The 22,804-nt window shown below is 38.6% G+C and overlaps 7 protein-coding genes across 7 annotated transcripts; 3 read left to right on the top strand and 4 right to left on the bottom strand.

Moving 5' to 3' along the window:
- Positions 1 to 119: 119 nt before the first annotated feature.
- On the bottom strand, positions 120 to 5,981 carry SAPINGB_P005425 (uncharacterized protein; the record flags this gene model as incomplete). The annotated part of the gene is made up of 2 exons (XM_032000139.1): positions 120 to 5,687; positions 5,751 to 5,981. 2 exons carry the CDS (start codon positions 5,979 to 5,981, stop codon positions 120 to 122), a joined length of 5,799 nt encoding a protein of 1,932 aa, XP_031856030.1.
- A 368-nt stretch (positions 5,982 to 6,349) lies between these two features.
- On the bottom strand, positions 6,350 to 7,104 carry SAPINGB_P005424 (uncharacterized protein; the record flags this gene model as incomplete). The annotated part of the gene is made up of 2 exons (XM_032000138.1): positions 6,350 to 6,650; positions 6,731 to 7,104. The coding sequence occupies 2 exons, from the start codon at positions 7,102 to 7,104 to the stop codon at positions 6,350 to 6,352; spliced, it is 675 nt and encodes a 224-aa protein (XP_031856029.1).
- An 842-nt stretch (positions 7,105 to 7,946) lies between these two features.
- Positions 7,947 to 10,376, bottom strand: SAPINGB_P005423 (uncharacterized protein; the record flags this gene model as incomplete). The annotated part of the gene is made up of 1 exon (XM_032000137.1): positions 7,947 to 10,376. One exon carries the CDS (start codon positions 10,374 to 10,376, stop codon positions 7,947 to 7,949), a length of 2,430 nt encoding a protein of 809 aa, XP_031856028.1.
- A 1,379-nt stretch (positions 10,377 to 11,755) lies between these two features.
- Positions 11,756 to 12,763, top strand: SAPINGB_P005422 (uncharacterized protein; the record flags this gene model as incomplete). Its single annotated transcript, XM_032000136.1, has 1 exon — positions 11,756 to 12,763. One exon carries the CDS (start codon positions 11,756 to 11,758, stop codon positions 12,761 to 12,763), a length of 1,008 nt encoding a protein of 335 aa, XP_031856027.1.
- Positions 12,764 to 12,974: 211 nt separating this feature from the next.
- On the bottom strand, positions 12,975 to 17,372 carry SAPINGB_P005421 (uncharacterized protein; the record flags this gene model as incomplete). Its single annotated transcript, XM_032000135.1, has 1 exon — positions 12,975 to 17,372. The coding sequence occupies one exon, from the start codon at positions 17,370 to 17,372 to the stop codon at positions 12,975 to 12,977; it is 4,398 nt and encodes a 1,465-aa protein (XP_031856026.1).
- A 476-nt stretch (positions 17,373 to 17,848) lies between these two features.
- On the top strand, positions 17,849 to 19,659 carry SAPINGB_P005420 (uncharacterized protein; the record flags this gene model as incomplete). The annotated part of the gene is made up of 3 exons (XM_032000134.1): positions 17,849 to 17,860; positions 18,772 to 18,900; positions 19,186 to 19,659. The coding sequence occupies 3 exons, from the start codon at positions 17,849 to 17,851 to the stop codon at positions 19,657 to 19,659; spliced, it is 615 nt and encodes a 204-aa protein (XP_031856025.1).
- Positions 19,660 to 20,263: 604 nt separating this feature from the next.
- Positions 20,264 to 22,696, top strand: SAPINGB_P005419 (uncharacterized protein; the record flags this gene model as incomplete). The annotated part of the gene is made up of 1 exon (XM_032000133.1): positions 20,264 to 22,696. One exon carries the CDS (start codon positions 20,264 to 20,266, stop codon positions 22,694 to 22,696), a length of 2,433 nt encoding a protein of 810 aa, XP_031856024.1.
- Positions 22,697 to 22,804: the final 108 nt, after the last annotated feature.

Below are 22,804 nucleotides of genomic sequence, written 5' to 3'. Positions count from 1 at the left end.
CATCTGTTCATAAATATCAGTTCCTTTTTTTTATTCATTAGTGTAAATAATAATATTCTATTTGTAATCTTCCTTTTTTTTTTCCCTTCTACAAGTATACCCATCGATTCTTCTTTTATTTATTCTTCATCCTCGCTATCATCCTCCATCTCACTATCCTCATCTCCACTTTCTTCCTCATCACTCTCATCATCATCACTACCCTCTACATTCTTCAACCGTGATTCATGGATTTTCGAAGCCTCCTTGGCCGCAGTATACTTGCTCACGTAGTCCGCAGCCTTGGCCTTGACATATTCCACAGCCTTTGAGTCACCAAAATCGCTCTCAAAGCCTAACCACTTTTTGAAGAAAAACTTGGCCTGCTTAAGCGACAGCTTCACCGTAGGAGTACCATCGCCCTTGACTTCGGTACCGCTTCCAACTAATCGCTCAAACAAAGACTCAACACTCTTGCGACGCTCCAACAAGTCGGCACGCACCTCTTTACTCACACTCTTCTTGCCACTAGAGGCCACCGCTGGTGCCACATTGTACTTGATTTCAAAGTCAATATAAACACCCCACAAATCAACACGCTTCTTGTATAGAGCCAGCAGGCCCTCAAATAAAGACCGGCCACGTTCAACTTCACCATACTGGTACTCATACTTGGCAAACTGTGCAACAACCTCAGCCAGTGCCCGTGTTGCGTTCACATATTTCTCGTGAATCATGTGGTTCAGCATATTCTGAGCCTTGTCCAGAACACCACGAGCCTTTTCAAGCAACTCTTCTCGCTCAGTTGCAGACTTTGATGGAACTGCAGCTTCCTTGTAATATATCTCACCGTACTTGGACCACAGTGAGGCGTCCTCCTTTGCTAGCTTCTTGCAGCAGTCCTTCATCACTTGCCCAGCTTCCTCAATATTACCAGCAGCCTGGTAAATGTTGGCCATCTTGAGGTACACAGTCTTAGAGTCCATAAACTGAAGAGCACGCTTAAATGCGTCCTTCACAGTTCCAGGGGTGCCGAAATTTGCCTCCATGTTAAGCAAAGCAATCCAAACATTCAGTTTCTCCTGCTCGTCACGGAATGAAATAGTCTTGAGAGCACGCTCAGCAATTTCTCGTGCCTTTTCAACTTCGTTCAACTGCAGCTGGAATGCCATGTAACTGATCCACACAACTGAAGAGTTGGGCTTAGAAACAAGCAACCGCTCGTAGTCCTTGGCGCTCTGTGGCGCACGTGTGTTAAGCTCGGCAGTCTTGTCTTCGACATTAATGTTGGTGCGCTTGCGGTTTCGGCGAGCACGACGAGTCTCCTTTTCGTCTTCGTCATCCTCAGCATCTGAATCTTGAGCCTCTCCAGCCTCATCATCATCGAAAAGAGAAGCAGACCAGTCAAAAGAAGCAGAGAGACCAGAGCCAGCAGCAAGACCTTCAAGAGAAGCAGGATCAAGATTCTTATCTTCGTCATCACTGTCCTCCTCTTCTTCCTCATTGTCGCTATCTTCATCGCTATCGTCGTCGCTATTAACATCAAGCATCTCTTCATCCTTGTCCTCGTCCTCATCATCCTCGTCTTCCTCGTCTTCCTCATCCTCATCTTCGTCCTCATCTTCTTCATCCTCATCAAAATACGAGGCTTTGAGGCCCAAAGACAAACGCTTCTTCTTCTCGTCAATTGCCAGAACCTTAGCCTTGACCTTATCACCCACACTAAACAACTTTTCAATGTCGGTCACAGGAACATCTGCAATTTCAGAAATGTGGCACAGACCGTCCACATTTTTGGTTCCGTTCAGCTTGACAAATATGCCGTATTCGAGAATGCGCTTGATGCGACCATCAAAAACATCACCCACCTGAAGCTCTTCAAATGTCTTGTTGCCAGTAGCAGCGTCATCAAGACCCTCACCATCCAAATGACTCTGTTTCAGCGACAAGTCGGCCTTGCCAGTCTTGGAGTCAACGCTCAAAATAACACCCTTGACCTTTTGCTTGACAACAAAGCCACGTTTCCAGTCAGCAAGGAATGCATCCGAAACGTTTTTAATTTGAACACGGGCAACAACAGAATGGCCCAACTCGACGAAAATACCACTGTTGGCAATGTTAGAAATGAAACCCTCAACAGTCTCTCCAGCCTTGAGATCGTTAAACGAGCCAATGTACTTGTTCATGGTCTTCTTCTTGCTGTCAAACAGCGATGGGCGACATGAAGCAAAAATCTTTTGGTTAGGGACGTCAACCTCAACAATCTTAACATTCAAAAAGCTGCCAACTTCTAAAGTCTTGAGCTTGGCATCGAGACCAGAGTAATCATCAACAATATCAGCGTAGTGAAGAGTGGCAACAAGTACACCACTGATGCGGACAGTCAACTTCAAGCCAGATTTCTTGATAATCTCGGCAGGAGTAACTAACCCAGCAAGAGACTCATCAATAGTATCAAACAGGGGAGCAGAAGTGCGCGTAGACAAAATCAGAGTGTTTCTCGCAGCATTCTTATTCTTGTTAGACTCAGACTCCTCAGTCTTGGGCTCAAGCTTCTTGAGTACAGAAACCTGGAGAGCACAGCCTTCAGGGAACTCCTTGCGAAGATTCTTAATCTTCTCAAGATCAGTAGACATGTCAACAGCAGCAATGTTACCTGTGAGTTTGGGAGTGATATTAACAAAGACCAGGTCGTCCTCCAGGTGATGAACAAAAGCAGTATGGACAGAACCCACTTCAATCTTCTCCAAAGCACTAACACCATCCTCCTCACTGGCTTCCAGCTTGATGAACTTGCTAGTGTTGGCAGTGGTTAATGAAGGCTTGCAAGAGCACTCAAGCACAATGCTGATGGCATCAGGGCGTGTAACGGCCAGCGACTTGGCAGACTTGGCGTTGAATGTGCCAATGATGCGAACATCAATCTCGTTACCCTCCAGGAACTTTTCGAGAGGCTTCTTGTGGTTCTCAATATCTTCAAACTTATCGTAGACTTCAGAAATATCAATGCGGCCCAGCTGGTTGTCGGCAAACTCAAGGTTCACATGTGTGTTGGTGATTCCAAGGATACGGGCCTTGGTCAGGCGACCCACCTTGTAGTCCAAGAGCTTCTTGATGGTGGTATCCACGGGGTTCAAGGCGCCACGTTGCTTTGCAATGTTAATGGCCTCTTCATCATCTTCAGCATTTCCGGTTTTAACTGAAGAGTCCTTAAGAGAGACAATAAACTTCTTCGCAGAGGGATCAACAGAAAGAACAGTACATGCAACCGTAGAAAATGTGTTAAAGTATTGTGTAGGATCCTTGACAAAAGTGTTGGAGTTGAAAAGCTCACTCTTGGGAGCAAGGGCAGTCAGCTTACTTGCGAAAGAAACAAACACACCGGTGGCAGCAGTAACATTGCTGATAAAACCATAAAGTCTTTGACCGACCTGGACATCATCAAGAGAAGCTGGAAGACCACGGGCACCATTGGTAGCCTCCTTAATCTCTTTGGCAGTCTTGACAATACTGGGCTTGGAGGTAAGAATGACAAGCTTTTTCTTCTGGTCCTTGTCCAAAACAAGTAGCTCGTCAAGAGTCTGGCCCACTTGAACCTTTTTTAGCAGAGCACGCTTCTTCTCATCAGAAGAGTCGTCAGACAGGTGCTTGAAGTTAAGAATACCACGAATTTTTTGTGGCTGAATGTCGAGGATAATGCTGTCACCAGCCTTTTCAACAACGTTACCAGAGACAATGGTCTTACCAGGCTGAATCTTTTCAAGCTCAGCTTCAATTTCGGCATTGTCGGCGCTGTTATATGTGCGGCAAGTCGCCAACATACGTTCATTCTCGACATCGACCTCAAGAATACGAACATTGACGGTTTGGCCCAAGCGGAAGTGGTCTTTAGTATTGGACACAAAGGCTTCGCTAATTTCAGAGCGGTGGATAAAAGCACGTGTATTGTTGAAAAACTCGACAATGATACCACCAGCTTTGATGGAGGTTACTGTAGCGATAGTCTTAACACCAACGGAGGATTCAGTGTAAGAAGATATTATAGGCTCTGTATAGTTGACATAAGTCTTTTTAAGAGTTAATTTGAGGCGGTTCTTAACAAGATCGATGGAAATAACACGGGCCTTAACTTTTGAGCCAGTTTTGTACTTCTTTTCAGGGAAAGCAAGCTTAACATCGGAAACGTAAAGCGAGGGGACAAAGCCCTTGATTCCATCAGACAGTGAAACAACAATGTCGCCAGTAGGCAAGATGTTGGAAACAGTAACTTGGGTAACTGCACCCACAGGAATTTCGGCAATGTTGAGAAACTCGCGCTTGAGAACAGATTCCTGAAGAGAAAGCTTGTACAAATTATCCATGTAAGAGTAGTCCAAAATACGGGCGCGATGGACAGTGCCAACACGGTATGGACCAAGAGTGGGACCAAGAGCATTTGGTTTGGAGGTGTCAGAAAGCTTGGTAATGTGTGCATAACCTTTGAGACCTTGGTAATGGACATCAAGGAAAATACCACGATTTAATTCAACATCAACGACCTTGGCATTTTCAATAATTTGTCCAACAGGAAGAGCCTCAAGAGGATCGCTTCCAGCATCTGCGCCAGAAAACGGGCTTTTAAGCTCTAAGATGTGAGGAAGAAGGGAAAGAGAAACATTGTAGCCCTTGTCAAGGTGAGGCAAGGTGTTGATAACTCTGGCTTTTATTCTGTCGCCAATAACAAACTTCTCGCGCTTGGCATTTTCGTCTTCTGAGTTGCTGGTAGAGTATCCAGGGATGTGGGATAGTGGGATAGTGCCTGTAGCATGGTCATAAATGTTGACGAAAATACCATTTGGTCTAACATCAGTGATAGTGGCATCAACGACAACACCTGCAGAGACACTCTTGATGGATTCAACGCTTGTAAGAAGTGGGACCTTTTGTGCGAGAGGGTTGGAGGTAAGAGTCAAGGTGCGGCCGTTGCCGGAAACAGAGATAATTGTAAGAAGAAGAACCTGGCCCACAACAGGGGATTGAGGAATGGAAACACCAAAAGACAGCTTGAGATCTTTGTTGGAAATAAAACCGGAAATACCATCTTTAGAGCCAATGTCAAGGATTAAGCCATGGTCCTCTATGCTGGTGACGGAGCCCTGAATAGCCATACCAGGAAGATAATCCTCCTTGGAAAGATCAGCATTAACTTGAGCGGGGTCAATGCTGAGCTCAATGTGACGTTTTTCGGCAGTACCACTGTAAGGAGAAGTGGTCGAAACAACAGTGGTCTTGACAAACTGGCCAACCTTGAAAAGAGTGTCAAGAGCAGGTGGTTCTGAGGTGTTGCTGTTGGCTTTAGACTTTGACTCGTTTTCTTCTTCATCATCGCTAGACATGTCGACATCTTCATCTTGCTGCTCAAGAATCTTGGAAAGTTGTGTAGAAATATTGGTGATGGGAACGTATCCAACCAAGCTATTTGGAAGAGAAATTACAAGCTCTAAAGGCTTGATTTTGGCAATTTGGCCAAGAATGTGAGTGCCCTGGGTAAGGCCGGCATAGTTGAGGTATTCAATCTTCGAAATCTCTTCGTCATTTGATGCAGAGAAAGACTTCTTGCCGTTGGAAAACACTTTGGCCTTTTTGGCAGCAAGAGGATTTGATTTTCTCTTCTTCTTAGGTCCTTCAGCACCAGCATCAGAACGGGGTGCAGTAGTAGGCTTGTTATTCTAAACAGAGTTAGATTTGAAATTTTTTTTTCCTTCCTTCCTTCCTTTCTTTTAAAAACTTACAGAAAACAAGACATCTTTGACAGCTTCATTAGCAGCCTGTTTCATTTCAAGAGGGGTGAGAACAGAGCCACCACCTCTGGGGAACGCGCTGTCGTCACCGAGAACAGATTGCTTCTTTTCTCGAGGCGCGGCCTCGGGTTTTTTGGCCTGGGCGGTAGAAGATTTGCCGCCTTCGGATTTAACATTTGAATTTGTAGATGCGGATCTTTTCCGCTTAACTGGCACCGCCATTGTTTGATAGATAGATATATATATATCAGTGAGTGGTGGTGGAATGTATAGTGGATAGAGGGGGAAAAAGAGAGAGAGAGAGAGAGAGAAAAAAAAAAATTAATCGCGATACTTCGAAAAATGGAGTACTAAAAAAATTTTTTTTCACACAAAAATTTTCCAAAAAAAAAAAAAAAAAATGTGGTTTGGGTTACTGCAGAGAGCCGCAACGGTTAACCCAAAACGGCAAAAGGTTGCATCACATCAAGAAACAACCGATAAGACCAAAATGGCTGACCAATTTTGTTATTTTTTATTTTATTTTTTTTAATACTTAAAGTCGCATTAAGTTCTTTGCTTTTTTTCTTTTTTTTAATGTATTTCTACTATTAAAGCTTCTTTGAATACTCGAGAAATTCACTGTAAGTCAATGAGCTTTTTTCTCCAGTGTATCGTTCTACCTCAAGGTCTGAAATATCTTCCGGACGGTCAAAAGAATGAAGCCCGGCCTTGCGCATGCACTGGCTGATTGCTTCTTCCTTGGTCCAACCCTGCTCAGTCATGACATCAGGCAAAAAAGTGGCATGGTAGTTTCGTTTACGTAAAGAAAAACTTACAATAATTCCGTGTTTTCCAACCGTCCAGTCAAGAGGGTCTTTTGCCTTTTCAAAGTTGTCTAATAATGTTACACTATAATAATAATAAATCAATTAATAAAAAAATTTTTTTTTTTTTTTCAAAATAATGATAACGACTTTGGATTTACTTACCTGCATTTAAGAGACTCAAGTTCACGCTGGGAAATGGGTGAGAATCGAGTATCGTTAAAAGCCGCAATTGCAGCATAATTCCCAGCCTCTTTTTCAAGAACGTGGGATGGACCAAAAGTACCGATGCACCCTCGTAACGAGTATAACTCATCGTCATCCTCCCCTGCCTTTTTCCTTCCTTGAGCCGAATGCTTGTCCCAAGTCACAAATAGTGGGTATTTTTTAGACGGGTCGATGGATGCGGCTCCTGCAACGCCGTTCTGGGCGTCAACCTTGAGTAACTGGGAGAGTGTATATGGCACTGTGGTTCCTTCAAGTTTGCTGAGAAGAGTGAAAAAGCAAATTGCTGGAAGAGCTGGGATTCCTTTGGCCATGATATAAAGATGATAATTATGATTTGAATAGTTTAGTAAATAAACATATGTTAATAGAAGTTTTAAGAAAAGATAGACTTTTAATATCGCCACTTGGGAAATACCGGTTATCGCAGGAATCGGAACTAGACAGAGTGTAACAACTAGTGTAACAATAATTATATGTTTATGGTAGCTAAATAGCCACCCTATAATTTGTCTCCAGTTTTTTTTTTTTTTCTTTTTCTTTCTTTCGTTCAAATTACTTTTGTTCAATAATTTGAATAAACAAAATTATTGTGCATTTCATAAAAAAAAAAAAAAAAAAAAACTAATAGCCAATACGAGCTGCCAAAAAATATACAAAACTTCAATAAGCAATTCTAAAGAAACGAGATTTTTTTTTTTTTTTAAAAAGCACATGAAATATGGCAGCTACTTTAATTTTTAAATGTAGGTAATATCGATGGTTTGAGACTAGGATATGGCATTGCAGTTTATCCCTTGCTTTTTCCATCTATATTTTTTTTCTCTAAATTAATAAAATAATTTTTTATTTAAATTATTATTATTATTATTGTTTTATTTATTTTTTTTTTTTTGGTAAATGGAGTATGCATTGGCTCCTTTGACAGCCCATGTAAGACCTTATAAAACCCCTTAAGAGTTGATCCTCTTTCTTTTTTAGAATAAATAATCCAAACCTGGTTGAGTTTAGATTACCAAAATTTTTTTTAACCTCCATAAAGGTTCAAATAAAATCTAAAAGTAAACACAAATGAATTTTTTTTTTATTTTCTAAATTTTTATTTTCAAAATTTCATTTAAATTATTTGGTCATTTTCCTACTTAACAAATAACTCTCATCTTCTTTTCAAAGCATTGGGACATAATCGCTTATTCAAACATGTAGTCATATTGTATCCTCTGGCATCCTTTTCTTGTTCTAAAAGATCGATACATTGTTGCACAGTGTACCCTTTTGAAAGACCATATTCGATTGCCCTCCAAACATAGCGCCGGCGCCAGTATGTACCATTTTTGTGGTTGGTCCATGTGTCGCCATACATATTATCCATTGTTTGGATCGAGTGTTTATTCAAAATAGGTTTTTTGTATTCGTTCCAAATCTCAGAAAAGGACTTTGGATGGAAAATAAACTTAAACTCAGGACCCGAGTAACGTGTTATTTTGTGATTAGTGTTTGGAGAAGATGGGGAAGAAGCATGGCCAGGTGAACCAGCAGAAGCCGGGCTTGCGGCGGCAGCTGCAGCAGCAGCAGATTTTAAACTAGAAGATCTGGTGGAAGAAGTTGTTGATACAGAGCCGGAAGCAGAAGCAGTTGTTTTTGAAGCTGGGCGGATGGCAATGTTTGCCGGATTTGGGGAAGATCCAACCACAGTCTTAGTAGCAACTGAAGCTTTGGGTACTGATGAAGAGGAGGTTGCGGTATTGTGTGCTCCAGTTTTTTGTGAAGCCGTAGAGGCAGTTGAGGAAGCAAGAGAATTATTATTTGGAATAGCCAAAGAGGATCCTGAGGTCTTAGTGGATGCTGATGATGAAGGCGATAAATTGGAATGTGTAACGGGAGCAGGAAGAGATTCAGAAGTCGAAGATATTGTTGATAAAGAAGAAGAAATGAGCGGGGCGGAAGAGGAAGACGATAAAGTTTTAAGTCTTGTTGTCCGAGCCGGTGTTGTTTTTGTAACTCTAGCTTGAGCCGCTGAAGCACTAGGGATAGTAGGCTGAGAAGTCCCAGAGACAGCAGCAGCAGTAGCAGCAGAAGCAACAGAAGCAGCAGCAGCGGTAGTAGTTGAAATAGATTTAGTTGATATTTTGTTGGAAACAGGTTTTTTTGAAATTGCACGTTTCTGTCTGCGCCCACGAGCTGCACGTCCGGCAACACGGCGCTCTTTATTTACAGAAGAAGATACCGGATGAGGCGAAAAAGATTCGGATTCACTAGATTCTTCAGAAGAATCGTCGTCTTCATCAATGTGGTAGGATCCTGAATAGCCCGGGTAGATTTGGCCAGGCTGAATGAGAGATTCTTGTAAAATGTCCATCATATCAGCAAACTTATACTTGAGGGACTGGATTTCATTTTGAATATATCGGTAGTTTGTTTTCAAGTTAGAATTTACTTGGTCGAGTTTGTTGTCGATGCTTTTGTTGATTGAATAAATAACACCTGCCAAGATGTCTTCAGTCAAGACAAAGGGCGTTGGTGCTGTCGCGGTTTCCAAAGAGAGAAGAGACGCGTCTTTTGTGGACAAAGCTTGGATAGATCGAAGTTGGGTTTTGATTGGTTCTAAACCAAGACTGGTGATTTTAGTGAGAGGAGGAGGAGGAGCTACTGAACCATTTTTGGAAGAAGAAGATTCTGGATTTTCTGTAGGAGGTTGAATATCCAAAGTTGAAGATGAAGGAAGGATTGGTATTATTCCATTGCCATTGATTGGATTTTGCACAATCAACTTTTCATTGTCAACCAGCAGGTGATGTACAAACAAAAGGCGGATAGAGCTAAAATAGGCATCATCAAAAGTATAAGTGACAACGGAGTTATCGATTTCAAAGTTGGAGGCAATGAGGTTGACATTTTTTGCGCAGATGATTCCACTATTGGGAGTCTTTTTAAAAGTAGGGTCATTTTCGCCATTGTACTTGACTGTGTATCCTGTGCGTTTTGTTACAAATATTTCCACGTCGCATTGATAAAGGGTGTGAGCCAGTTTCTGAAGGTCAATTCCGTATTTATCGGCAAAAAACTTGGGTGGATAGCTGGGGTCTTGGATGCTGCTTTTAGGGGTTTCATCTAGGTCATAAGGGTCATAATAGAAGCAATCGATACGCGGTAGAGTGGGATGGCAGACCAGAAGCAAACAAGTCCAATGAGTGTTTGATTCATTTTTGCAGAGGGGGAGGATAATACCATGAGAGCGGGCTATTTTGCGTTGAAAGGCAGCGTAGAAGGCAGTTTGCTTAATTTGGGGTTCGTAATCAGCATAAGTTTCTGGACCACACTTGCTGCTTTCGAGCAATAGGAGAGGCATGCTAGAACGGTTAAGGTCTTCGAATAAGGTTTCTGAGGGGAACTGTCGTTTTTCATAATAGTTTTCAATGTTGATTTGCCCACTTTCTTGAAGCATGAGAAGGATTAGATAGTGTACATCTGCTTCTGTGAAGGATTCAGTCCCCGAAATTCCAAGGGCATGTTCCTTTGGAGGAGGACGATATGGGTTTTGAGGAATATCCAAGAATAGCTGGCCTGATATTTCAGATGAACTCATTGTTTCGAATGAATGATTGAATGAATGAATAAATTAAATGAATTGGATGAATATATATAAATATAAATAAATATAAATAAAAGAACAAAGAATAGTTGAATAGAATAATAAAGAATGTATGGATTTTAGATTAATATTTTTTAAAAAAAAAAAAAAAAAAAAAAAAAAAAAAAAAACAACAAACAACACAAGCAACAGTGACAGCAGCAGCACTAAACGCCCACAGATGATTTATGAGGACTTTGTTTGCAGTTGAGCTGTATGAACAGGGAAGTGATGGATTAAGCAATGGTATAATAATGAAAAAAAAAAAAAAATGGTGGTGGTGGTGGTAGTGGTGTGAAAAGACAGGTTTTAGGAAGGCTTCTGGAAGAAACAATAATTGACTTGATTGATTGTAAGCGCGCGCACGGCCAACATAAAATCTTTGTGAAGGATTGCTATGAGGTGCTGTTTGTTACCACCAAGAAAGCCCAAAAAAAAAAAAAACACGCGCGCGGGTCGATGGCCTTTTTTTTTTTTTTTTTTTTTTGTTACTTTTCTCTTTTGTAACAAAATATATAATAATAATAATATTATTATTATCATTGTAATATATAAAAAAAAACGTAATATAACCCTAACCCGTTTACCGAGATGCGGCTGGTTCACTTAAAAATTTTTTTTTTTTTTTTTTAAATTTTTCATTTCAAAAAATTTCAAAAAATTTTAAAAAATAAAAAAAAAAAAATATTTCTCAGTTAAAAAAACAAAAAGTAATTACTTTTTTTGTTATAACGTTGCATTTTGTGTGTAAAATAAAAAATAAATAAAATTAAGTACGTTCACGTAAACTTTTGTCAAATCTAAAAAAAATTAAATTAAATTAAATTAAATTAAATTAAAATAATATTAATATTATCTCTAATATTGGAAAAATAAATGTTGAAAAAAAAAATTATTATTATAATGCAAAAATCATTTTACCTAAAAAAAACTTTATATTTATATTTATATTTAAATATAAATATATATAAATGAAAAAAAAAACGACTTTTAAATATTTCAATTTTTCTATCAATTAAATAAACGTTCTATTCTCTTTTTTTTTTTTTTTTTACTGATGAGCTGGCGTTTTTTTTTTTTTTTTTTTTTGCAATTTCACGTGAAATGACATTTTTATATATGTCTCCGCATTTTTCACTCCTAACAATTTTTTTTTTTTTTTTTTTCAACAACAATCAAATCAATTAAAAATCAATACCCTGAATTGCTTTTTCTTTTGAAATAGACCCTTAATATTAATTTTTTTTCTGAGTCATCTGTTTCTTTTAAATATATAAATACGAGTTAATTTCTTTTAATTCTTTTTCCTTTTTTTTTTTTTTTTTTTTTTCATCATGGCTACTAAAAAATCAACAGTTCTTAAAGACAAAAAACCTCGACTTTTAAGAAACAAGAATAAAAAAACAAAATCTTCATCTTGGACATTTGAAAACCCTTCAACTTACTATTCACTTTTGATTTTTGCTATCTCTTTTATTTTCGCTGCCTTAATGTCTTCAATTCTCGGTAATAAAGGCGTCTCTGCTGAACAAGTCAGTGTCGCATCTTTCTTGGACCCCACAACAAACGCTATTGATATCAAGGAAAACCAAGATTCACACGTCTCTATTAGCTCTGTTGAAATCTCTTCCGAACAAACTTCCGACAATGAAGACGCCCAAGTCGTTGAAGAATTGGTCGACGATGACCATAAGATCAAAACAAATTATCAACCAAGCACTATCTCCCCAACTCTAAATGTTCCTGAAAACGCTCAAGTGGCTACTTTCGCCGCAGGATGCTTTTGGGGTGTCGAACACATATTTCGCCGCTATTTTGCCCAAAACTTCTTAACTAATGACAATTCTCTCAACAAAAACTTTATCAAGCGTGGTGGCCTTATTGATGCTAAAGTTGGCTACAGTGGTGGTAGAAACTCTTCCATCTATCCATCCTACAAGCAAGTCTGTAAAAATAACACTGGCCATGCCGAAGTCCTACAGATTTCTTTTGATCCTAAGATTGTTTCTTACAAAGATCTCGTTGATTTCTTTTTCCGCATTCATGACCCTACAACTTTAAACCAGCAAGGCCCTGATGACTTTGGCGAACAATACAGATCTGCCATCTTTTACCACAATGAAGAACAACACAAAATCGCAAATGACATTTTGAAAAAATACCAGCACGATTGGTATGACCCTGCTGGTCTTAAGATTGTCACTCAAGTTGAACCAATCAAGGTTTTTTGGGATGCCGAAGTGTATCACCAACTTTACTTGAAAAACAATCCTGAAGGCTACATGTGCCCATCTCACCATTTGAGAACAGAGCCTCCTCTGCCCAAAAAAGACGAACTTTAATGATTTTATGATACAAACAATTTTTAGAATTTTAATTTTTTTTTTAAAAGAACCATATTTATAAATATATATATAAGCAAGTATAATAGAAAAAAAAAATATAACCAAAAGATTTAATAACTATTGTACATTCAATTTTTTTTTTTTTTTAAACGAGTGAACAAGAAACCTGCATGTTGACTTGGGTTAAAAAAACACCGATTGAAAACGCCTATTGAAGTGGATAATTGAAAACATCAGAAACTGACGAATGTGACTGTTGATTCGGAATTGCCTGCTCTGCAGGAACCTGAACTTGAACAAGTGTCTGTGAAGAAATAAGTGGTTGCTGTTGTAAAGGGGTCCCAAGAGATGGCTCTATAATCATTTGATTATGTGGCATTTGTATGTGAAGACTAGATTGTCTTAAAGATTGTGGTTGCTGTTGTGGTGGAAGTGGTTGCTGTTGTGGTGGAAGTGGCTGCTGTTGTTGATTTCCAGAATTTTCTAAATGTCTTTGAACCTCTTCATGCTGCTGCTGCTGGAGCTCTTGCAATTGCCGCTGAATCTCTTCAAGTTGAGTCTGTGGGTGATTTTGAGACTGAGGCTGAACACCCGGTTGCCCATTTCCACCAACTACCTGAGCTGTGGATTGTATTTGCATCGATACCTGAAGATTCGTATGTACAGGCCCTTGCGGCGAAATTTGTGGCTGTTGCTGTGAATGATGCATAGCCAAGTCCTGCTGCAATGCACCATCACCAGTAGACCTATAGGTCATTATGTCTTTCAAATTATCATATACGATTGTCATGTTTTGCTGCTGTTGCTGCTGTTGATGTTGATGTAGCTGTTGCTGTAGCTGTAGCTGTTGCTGTAGCTGTTTTTGCTGTTGTTGTTGTTGTTGCTGCTGTTGATGTTGATTTGTAGAATTTAATGGAACGTTTTCTGGCTGAATCATCTGTTGTGGAGTTTGAACTTGATGAACCTGCGGTAGTGATGAAGATACTTGAACCGTACGGGCATGAGATGAAGTCACTTGGTCAATCAAAAAAGCGGGGACAGAAGAAACAGGGACAGAAGAAGCGGATGCCACAAGTGAATCTGGGGTTTCTAATGAAAAACTCAACGATCGCATAGAAACTTGCACTGTCGGCGTTGATGGAGCAGAAAGAATGTTTGAGATGGGTGTGGCAACTACCGATGGTGCTACTGTAGGAACAGCAGAAACAGCAGATGAAACAGAATTAGAAGAAGAAGCACTAGTAGAAGCCATCAATGAAGCCGCATGGATTGCTTTCGCTAAATCTGCATCATCAACTTTGGGATGCTCCGTCATAATCGACATGGAATTCATAGGGAAAGAAGCAGCGTTATTCACAGATGTCAAAGGAAGAGGTAGACTTAACGATGGCCGCTTGGAAGACTCTGCACTATGCACCGGAGTTCCAATATTTGAAGAGTGCTGCTGCTGATATTGAGGATGATGACTTTGCTGAGAAACATTCACAGGCTGGAAAGCATTAGCGTCACCCTCAACAATAGCTGATGAAGATGGTAATATATCTGCTACTTGAGTCTGAATCTGCCCTGATGAATTTGGCAAATATGAAATAGCAACAGTTGGAAAGCTTTCTGTAGGATTAGATGTCTGAGGGGATACCATTGTAGAGCTAGACGAAACCAAAGTGTTAAGCTGGGGATTTGGAATTGCTGGCATAACATTTATACCTGACATTGACTGAATGCCTGTAGTTGGATGGTGATTTCTGGATGAAGACAAATTCCCAGCAAGCATCGACGAGCTGTTTTGAAAACCATGCAAACCTTGTGCTGACGGTGACATTACGGGTATCGAGCTTGAGCTTAAAAGCTGGATGGGTGTATCTGGAGGGAAAGTGACCAAAGACATAGGAGGATCAGAAACAACTGGTGTTATCGGGGATTGAAGTCCAGAATTGGGGAATGGTGGAATAACACTCGGTGAAATTTGGCCATTATCAAAATCACTAACGATCATTAATTTCCCAAGACGCTTTTTAGTATTTGGAAAATATTCATCCCTCAAATCACTGCTAACCGCATGAACTGTTTTATTCGAGGACAAAAAAGGTGGCCTAGGTGCAATTTGACCACTGGGTGTTAAACATAAATCCTGTCCTGTCATCTCAACGTCTTCATTTTTAATCCTTTCACATGACGTGTTTTCAACTTTATGAAACTGTATCTGTGCTTGTAAAGTTGATGAATGAGAAGAATCATCAGGAATGGCTACTGGTGCATTGGTTAAATTTAATGAAGCAGAGTTAGTTGAATGACTACCCAAAGCTTTTGACTCTTGTGACTCATCATCAGACGTAAGGTTTTGTTCAATCCACTGAAGTGCCTCGTTGATAACATCCCCCGTTTTATTGATATTGTCTCTCAACGCTTTTGTTGTCAAATCACGCTGATTAAGATCGCTGGCAATCCAGTGAGTATCTTTGAAAGGTGGCGACAGCTTTTTAATCAATGTTTGTATCAAATTGCGATGTGTAGATTCATTTTCCAGCATATTTCCAGCACTCATACTAAGAAAATCAGAAACCTCCTTTAAATGAAGTGTAAAATTCCGAATAGTTTCAAAAGCCTTCTCTTTAGAAGATATCAAAGGAAACTCAATCTTCTTTTCTAATGGGGTGACGGGCAGTGCTGAATTATAAGGATAGTTTTCAGCAGCATGATCAACATATAAACGAAAATTTTTGGCTTCATAGGCGCAAACTTTAGATATAGTGTAGGGTAAGTTTTCAAACAGTTTTCTGATAGGAGTATCTGAAAAACCATCATAGACTGAGAGAGGATGGATAATCTGCTTCTTGGCTTCGACTAGAGGGTATAATTGATCAATAATTGTTTTCTTAACTATGTCTCTATCCAGAGGAGACAATCCAGTTTTTTCCCAGCCAGCTGTAATACTTTCTGGAGAATTGTAGGAAAGCGACCTTGCATTTTTGACCAGATGTAAAAGATCAAAACTGTTTATAGAGGAGAAATCAGCATCACCATCGACGTCTTTAGCCTTGTTATTGAGAAATTTTTTTTGAGAAACCTTAGCAAGTTCGTTGACGAAATTGTGGAAAAGTGGGACGGAGTCAAGAGGCTGAAGAAAGTGTGATACTTCAGAAGGAAGAAACAAAAGAAGAACCTTATTTTCTCCAGCTAGCTTCAAAAAGTTGCTAGAAAAGTGACTAATATGAGTATCAACAATTAGAGCTCTATATTCGCCACCGGCCGTAAAATTAGTCAACGGAAGAAAATGGTCCTTAAACCAATTATCGGCTGTTTTATCACTGGGCCAGCCAGAATTTGACGGTGAAAACTTCCACCCAGGAAAGTCGTTGGGGTATTTACTATAAATGTCATTGAAATCTTGAGACTTTTCATTGTAAATCAGGTATGGAGGTAATGAAGCGCCACTCATACTGACTGTTTCAATTATAGTAAAAATTGCGTCATTTCCATCAACCGAATAAACAGCTTCACTAAGTGGTCGTCTAAAAGTTGTCGAATCTAAGCTTCTGTTATTGTCGTTGTTATAATCCTCGTTAAACCTAAAACCAATTTCGTCCATAGTGTAAATATTTTCTGGTTTTAAGTTTAAATTTTCAAACTTTTCTTCAATGTTGCCAAACCACGCTTCAAAAAAATCAGGATTAAACGTTTTCCAGGCTCGAAAAATATTGTTTGCATCGCCAAAACAAGAATCCGAAGAATTTTCAGAGTGCTGATTTGAATCTGAGGATCTGGAATCTGAAGAGGTATTGCCTTTTTCTAATAAAATACGCTTGTTGCAAAATGAGTTGATCCATCCAATATCAATCTTTTTTGAAGACCCTTTGCTCTGCAATAAATGATTAATGCGGTCAAGATGTGCCTTAGACGAAATACCCAACCCAAGAAGTTTATAGGCTGAAAACATTTTTGATATCAAATAATCTTCAAACTCGGTAGTTCTGGAACGCTTCTCAGATGTTTTGCGGGAAGAGGGATCCCCAGCCTTGCGTCGTTTACGAAGTGTTGCTTCAGGAATTTTATATTTTCTACCTGCTCCACGAATAGTCATGTTATTAAACTCGATTTCATGGATAGCATGTGCAATATTTATCTCTGGTGAAGGTTGAGGGTCGTTGCTTTTACGTTTTAAACGATTAGAGGCAGATGGGGTACCGGGATTTTCAACTATTTGCTTTGTTAAACCGGGGTCGGAAGTTTTATTTACTGTTGACGTAGAGACAGAAATTATTGGTTGTAAAGATGGCGCAGCACCCTCAGAATTTACAGCTGAATGAATGCCTAAAGGAGTGCTTTGCTTTAATGGTGTAGCTGAAACAAAAACAACATTAGGATGGGAAAGAGAATTCCTAGCACTCATGTTATCCGAATCATAGCATGAAACAGAACCATCTTTAATTTGAGATAAAGAATTAGACTGATGCTGCTGTTGATCGAGTACTTCCACATCAGACAACGTGGTACCGGCAGATACCGATGTATGTAATTTATCGACGGAATCTGTTACCGTAAAGTCTTCGCTTATATCTGGTGGCATCGATAACAAACTGGAATCAGTTTGAGAAACCCGCTTCATGGTGTACTAGTCTGCACAAATATGTAGACAGGGCTTTTAAAATTTTAATTTTTTGATGGTAATAGTTGATCTAATGGGAGAATCATAAATAAAGAGCCTGGTGGAACAGTTGAAACAAAGGGCAAACAATAGTGAAGAAAAAAACAACAACAATAAGGGCTCCGCAAAGACAACCGTTATAATAATAAAAAAGAAAAAAAGAGAAAATATTTAAAAACAAGAGAACTGAGGTTTTGAAGCCGGCTTTTCCATTTCCTAATAGCTATGCTTACTAGGGCTTAGCTTTTTTAATCTAGAAAGAAACGTTTTAGGACTTTTTTGCATCACAAAATAGTAATTACATAAATATTACCAATCCATTACTTAAAAACACATATAGACTGAACTGTAATGTAATCTTAGTTTATGTAATAAACCATTTTAATAATATGACAAATATTTCAATGCATATTAAATAAGCCTTTATAATAATAATTATGTCTATTAAAGTGAGTTTTTAGATTTAATACTTTAAGTATTATAATAATACTGATTGGTATAAGTAAAAATAGGGTCTATCATAAAAATCAAAACTTTTGTTATGTCTGATACAAAGCAAAAGCCTACTTAAAAAACAATTTTAAAAAACTTTGGTAATCCTGATTTTAAATCAGTAAGAGATATCTGCAGGGAGAACTCCTTGATTTAACCAGAAGATTTAAACAAGTTACGTAAACCTTAGGTTAATATAAACTAAGTTTACTTTTTTATTCTCGTTTATGTTTTTTAAACTAAATATAAATATAAATATAAAGTTTTGAGTTTTTTTTCATAAAAATCCATCTTAACTTTTCAACAACTTTGATCTATAATTTAAATTTTTTTTTAATGAGCTTGCTATTTCTTGACCTCCCTTTTAAGGCTGTCTGAAAAAATAAAAAAAATTAGAAGAGGTGTATTGAACCAAAAATCAAGATTATAAATACAGGATGATTTCTGGATTTATAAAAATCTAATCGTAATATTTTAACGTTGTAAAAACAATACACAACTAAATATTATTTTTATTTCAAATTTATAGGGTTAGCAAATTAATACAGATAATCTAACATCTAATTGAAAAATTAAAATAAATATTTAGATACATTTAGCTGTAGTCATGATTGTCATTAAACAGCTTTATGGATGCATTCACTTTTTATTGCCTAATTCAAGGAAGTTATCAATATTCTTTATTTTACAAATAGAATAATTTAGATTTGGATTTTTCTAACAAAATTAACTTCAAAAGAGAAATTGAACTAATTTCAATAAAAGCTTTTCAAATTCATCATCCGAATATCCAAATTTTCTATCTTCCAATATTGAATTAACCAGAAGTTCTTCTTTTAAAGATTTTGATTTTTCTAAATATATTAAGCTCACTGAATCTTCTGAGTCTTCTGAGTCTTCCGATTCTTCCGATTCTTCCGATTCTTCCGATTCTTCTGATTCTTCTGATTCTTCTGAGTCTTCTGAGTCTTCTGAGTCTTCTGAGCTTTTTTCTGGGGTATATTCCTTTTCTGAATTAAATACAACATCGATTAATTCCACCATTTTAAATGGTGTATTATCTACGTCTTTTCTATCTGATAACGATACAAGTATTAATCAAGGTAAGGCATTACCAACAAGTGTCAAAACTGAAATATTAAACAGTTCATTAGTTTCCAACTCAACTCTTCAATCATTGACTGGTGGTCCCAATTAACAAATAACTCTTTCCAATATTTATACTAGTGTAAAAAGCTCAGTAAATGTTAATTCCGAGTATACCCAATTTATTTTTCAACAGTCACATTTTCTTTCTTATTTGCTCATTAGCACTTCAACATATTCTACAAATTCTGAAATAAAATCTGCAAATGGTAGCTTTGGCAACCCAGGTTTCAAGGCCATAAAACAACAAACTTCAGGTGGAAGCGACTTTCGCAATTCAGTCTTTAGATTTGAAGAAGTGTCCTCGTTTGCCATTGATACAATATCCCCAAATACAACAGAGACCAGAGACAACTTATTTTCAAAAATTGCAAACACTTTTACTGTGGCATCTCAGATTGCAACAGCATCAATTTCCCATTATAATAATGTTCGAGTTGTCATTCAAGTAACTAGCATTTCTAATGTTGAGCTTTCAAAAACTGGAAAGGTGCTTCCGATACCCACTGAGACCAACAATATTTTCCAAGTTAATGGGGCTCAAGATTTTAGTTGTCCAAACTTTTATTTGGTATCGATTATTCCCATATTGTTGATATTTCGGAGCTAATATTACTTCAAAATTTGGTGGGAATATAAGCACAAATATATATATATATATAGTTTTTGAAATTATAAAGATTAAAAGAATAAAAAAATTCAATATATTCATTAACATCAAAAATAACAAATAAATAAAAATTGAATTTTTAACACGATTTGATCAAATTGTTTAAAATAAGCCTATACTTTATTTTAATATAATAATAGTTTTTTAAAGGCTATTAATGGTATTAATTTTAGCAAAAATGTGAGTTTTACGATGAATGATGAAAGCAGAGTTTTTATTGTAATAATTTTTACAGCAGCATATTGCATAGCCTTAGGTTTGACTAACAAAAATGAAGTTAAAGTAACTTGAATTAGCTGGCTCCAATAACAATAAAATTGTTACATAAAATTGTTACATAAAGTTGTTACATATTTTAACACTTCAGTTATGTTTTGTAATTGTTATATACTTTTTTTTTAAAAGCCATTTACCCCACCTTAAATTGGTCATCACCCCTCTCCCAATACTCTTGCCATTTTTATTATCACCGAGAAAAGAAAAAGCACTTTCAAATTAAAAAAAAAAAAAGCCGGAATCGTCATAATATATTAAATAAAATACAATGGCTGGGCAGTCCACTATGCCAGGACTGTTGCAGTCGGGCCTAGTATATTACGGCAATCACCGGAAACTTTTATCGCGCACAATATATATTGCTACCTTTTTATCTGTGATTAATCGAATGCGCATTTCTGTTCACGATCAGAAAAACAAGAAAAAAACCAAACCTGAAACTACAGAAGATGGAGCTACAAATTTAGGTGCTAAGAAAAACGAACGAGTGGAAGTTGACGCTCAATTCTTCCGTCGGATAGCTCGCTTGTTACGCATCATTATCCCCAGAGGAGCACTGAAGTCTAAAGAACTTTGGATTCTGGCCATGCACTCTGGATTCCTCGTTCTTCGAACCATTCTGTCACTCTACATAGCAACACTCGATGGTAAGCTTGTTGCGGCACTCGTTAAAGGCCGTGGTCGCGAGTTTTTGTTGGGCCTAGTGTGGTGGATGTGTGTTGCTATTCCCGCCACGTTCACAAACTCTATGCTGCAGTATTTACAGGGCACGCTGGCGGTGCGGTTTCGGGATCGATTGACTTCATATATTTTAGAACGATATTTGCCTTCCGAGGAGAAACAAGAATCTGAGAATGAAGAAGAAGAAGAAACTAATGAAAATGAAATTTTTGAGAAATATGCCGATGATTACCAATTTACCAAAGATTTTTCTCAAAGAAACTCCAAACTACCACAATCAAAAGAAGCAACTTCTAGAAGAAGGACCAGGAAAGTTGCTAAAGATCCAAACATTCTAACAACGCCCATGTACTATGCGATCCACAATCTCGACGACAGAATAAGAAATGCGGACCAGCTCATCACAGCAGATGTTGCTCGGTTTTCCACCTCTTTAGCGCAGTTATACTCCAACCTTGCGAAACCGATTTTGGATATGTTCCTCTACTCATGGCAGCTCTCAAGATCTGTTGGTGGTGAAAGTTTATTTGTCATTGGAATGCTTATCCAAGTCTCGGCTCACGCGCTACGTGCGCTGACACCACCGTTTGGCAAATATGTTGCCCAAGAAGCTGCGTTAGAGGGCGACTTTCGGTTCCAACATACGCGAGTTATTGATGCATCGGAGGAAATTGCTCTCTATCGTGGCCAGCAGCTAGAGAAAATGACGCTTGATCGGTCGTACTTTGCACTCATCAAGCACGTGAACAGGATTCTGCGGCGCCGTCTGTACCACGGGTTTATGGAGGATTTCGTTGTCAAGTATTTTTGGGGTGCGCTGGGGCTTGTGCTTTGCTCTGTCCCTGTATTTCTTAAAGACTTGCCGTTTTTGTCGGGCGCCATTGAGGTGCTTGAAGCAGCAGAGAAATCCAAAGGATCGTCTGTGGCAGCAACAAGTGCCGAGAAAGTTGCTGCAGGTATGGGCGACCGGACACAAAGCTTTGTGACAAACCGACGTTTGCTTATGCAATCGTCTGATGCCTTTGGACGCATAATGCTTTCATATAAAGAAATTGCACAACTGGCAGGATACACAGCGCGTGTTTGCACATTGCTTGATGTCATGGAAGATATTAAAAATGGCAAGACTGTGAAGCACATGATGTCACCGGAACAAAGCCGAACTAAGGGCGTTTCCATTTCAAACCTCGACAACATCACCGACAAGGCGGTAGCGCCCGCTGTTTCTGAGTTTAGTACACCCAAGGGCAAGGTCATTTTGGGGGATGATATTATATTCAAAAATGTGCCAATTGTGTCGCCCAATGGTGATGTGTTGATCCGATCATTATCGTTCGAGGAGCGCCACGGTCACAACCTATTAATTGTAGGTCCCAATGGATCAGGGAAGTCATCTCTGTTTCGAATTCTAGGTGGTTTGTGGCCTGTGATGGGAGGAGAGGTTACAAAACCCCGGTCGTCTGACTTTTTTTACATTCCGCAGCGGCCATACTTATCACGAGGGACCCTACGCCAGCAAATCATTTACCCATGTTCCGAGCAAGACAATAATAAGTCTGACGGCGAACTGCTGGAGATTTTAAAAGTGGTTGAGATTGACGACTTGATCACGTCTGGTGCATATGGGTGGAATTCTGAGCGGGAATGGAAGGAGGAACTGTCGATGGGTGTTCAGCAGCGGATTGCCATGGCTCGGTTGTTTTACCACTGCCCTAAGTTTGCCATTTTGGATGAGTGCACGTCGAGTGTTAGTTTGGAAATTGAGCGTATCATGTATACTCATGCCACCCAGTTAGGAATTTCGTTGTTGACAGTTTCACACAGACCTAGCTTGTGGAAATACCATGATAAGATCCTGCAATTTGACGGACACGGCGGGTACGTGTTTACGGATCTTGATGCAGAGAAACGCCTTCGTTTGGAGGAGGAAAAGCTCAAAATTGACTTGAATTTAAGGGCTGTGCCTGAAATGGAAGCCCGACTGGAAATGCTTAAACAACTACAAGGCAAAGATCAATAAAAAAAATCATTTAGGTCTAATTTTGTAGCAACTTTATATATTTTTTTTATAAATTTTGAATGATTATGAAGTTTAAAGAAATTAAATTAAAAATTGATATAGCTATAG

This window comes from Magnusiomyces paraingens (genome assembly GCF_902498895.1).
Source record: "Magnusiomyces paraingens strain CBS 517.90 genome assembly, contig: contig4, whole genome shotgun sequence".
In the NCBI taxonomy this organism is placed as follows: domain Eukaryota; kingdom Fungi; phylum Ascomycota; class Dipodascomycetes; order Dipodascales; family Dipodascaceae; genus Magnusiomyces; species Magnusiomyces paraingens.
This window is presented reverse-complemented; position numbering and strand designations above follow the sequence as displayed.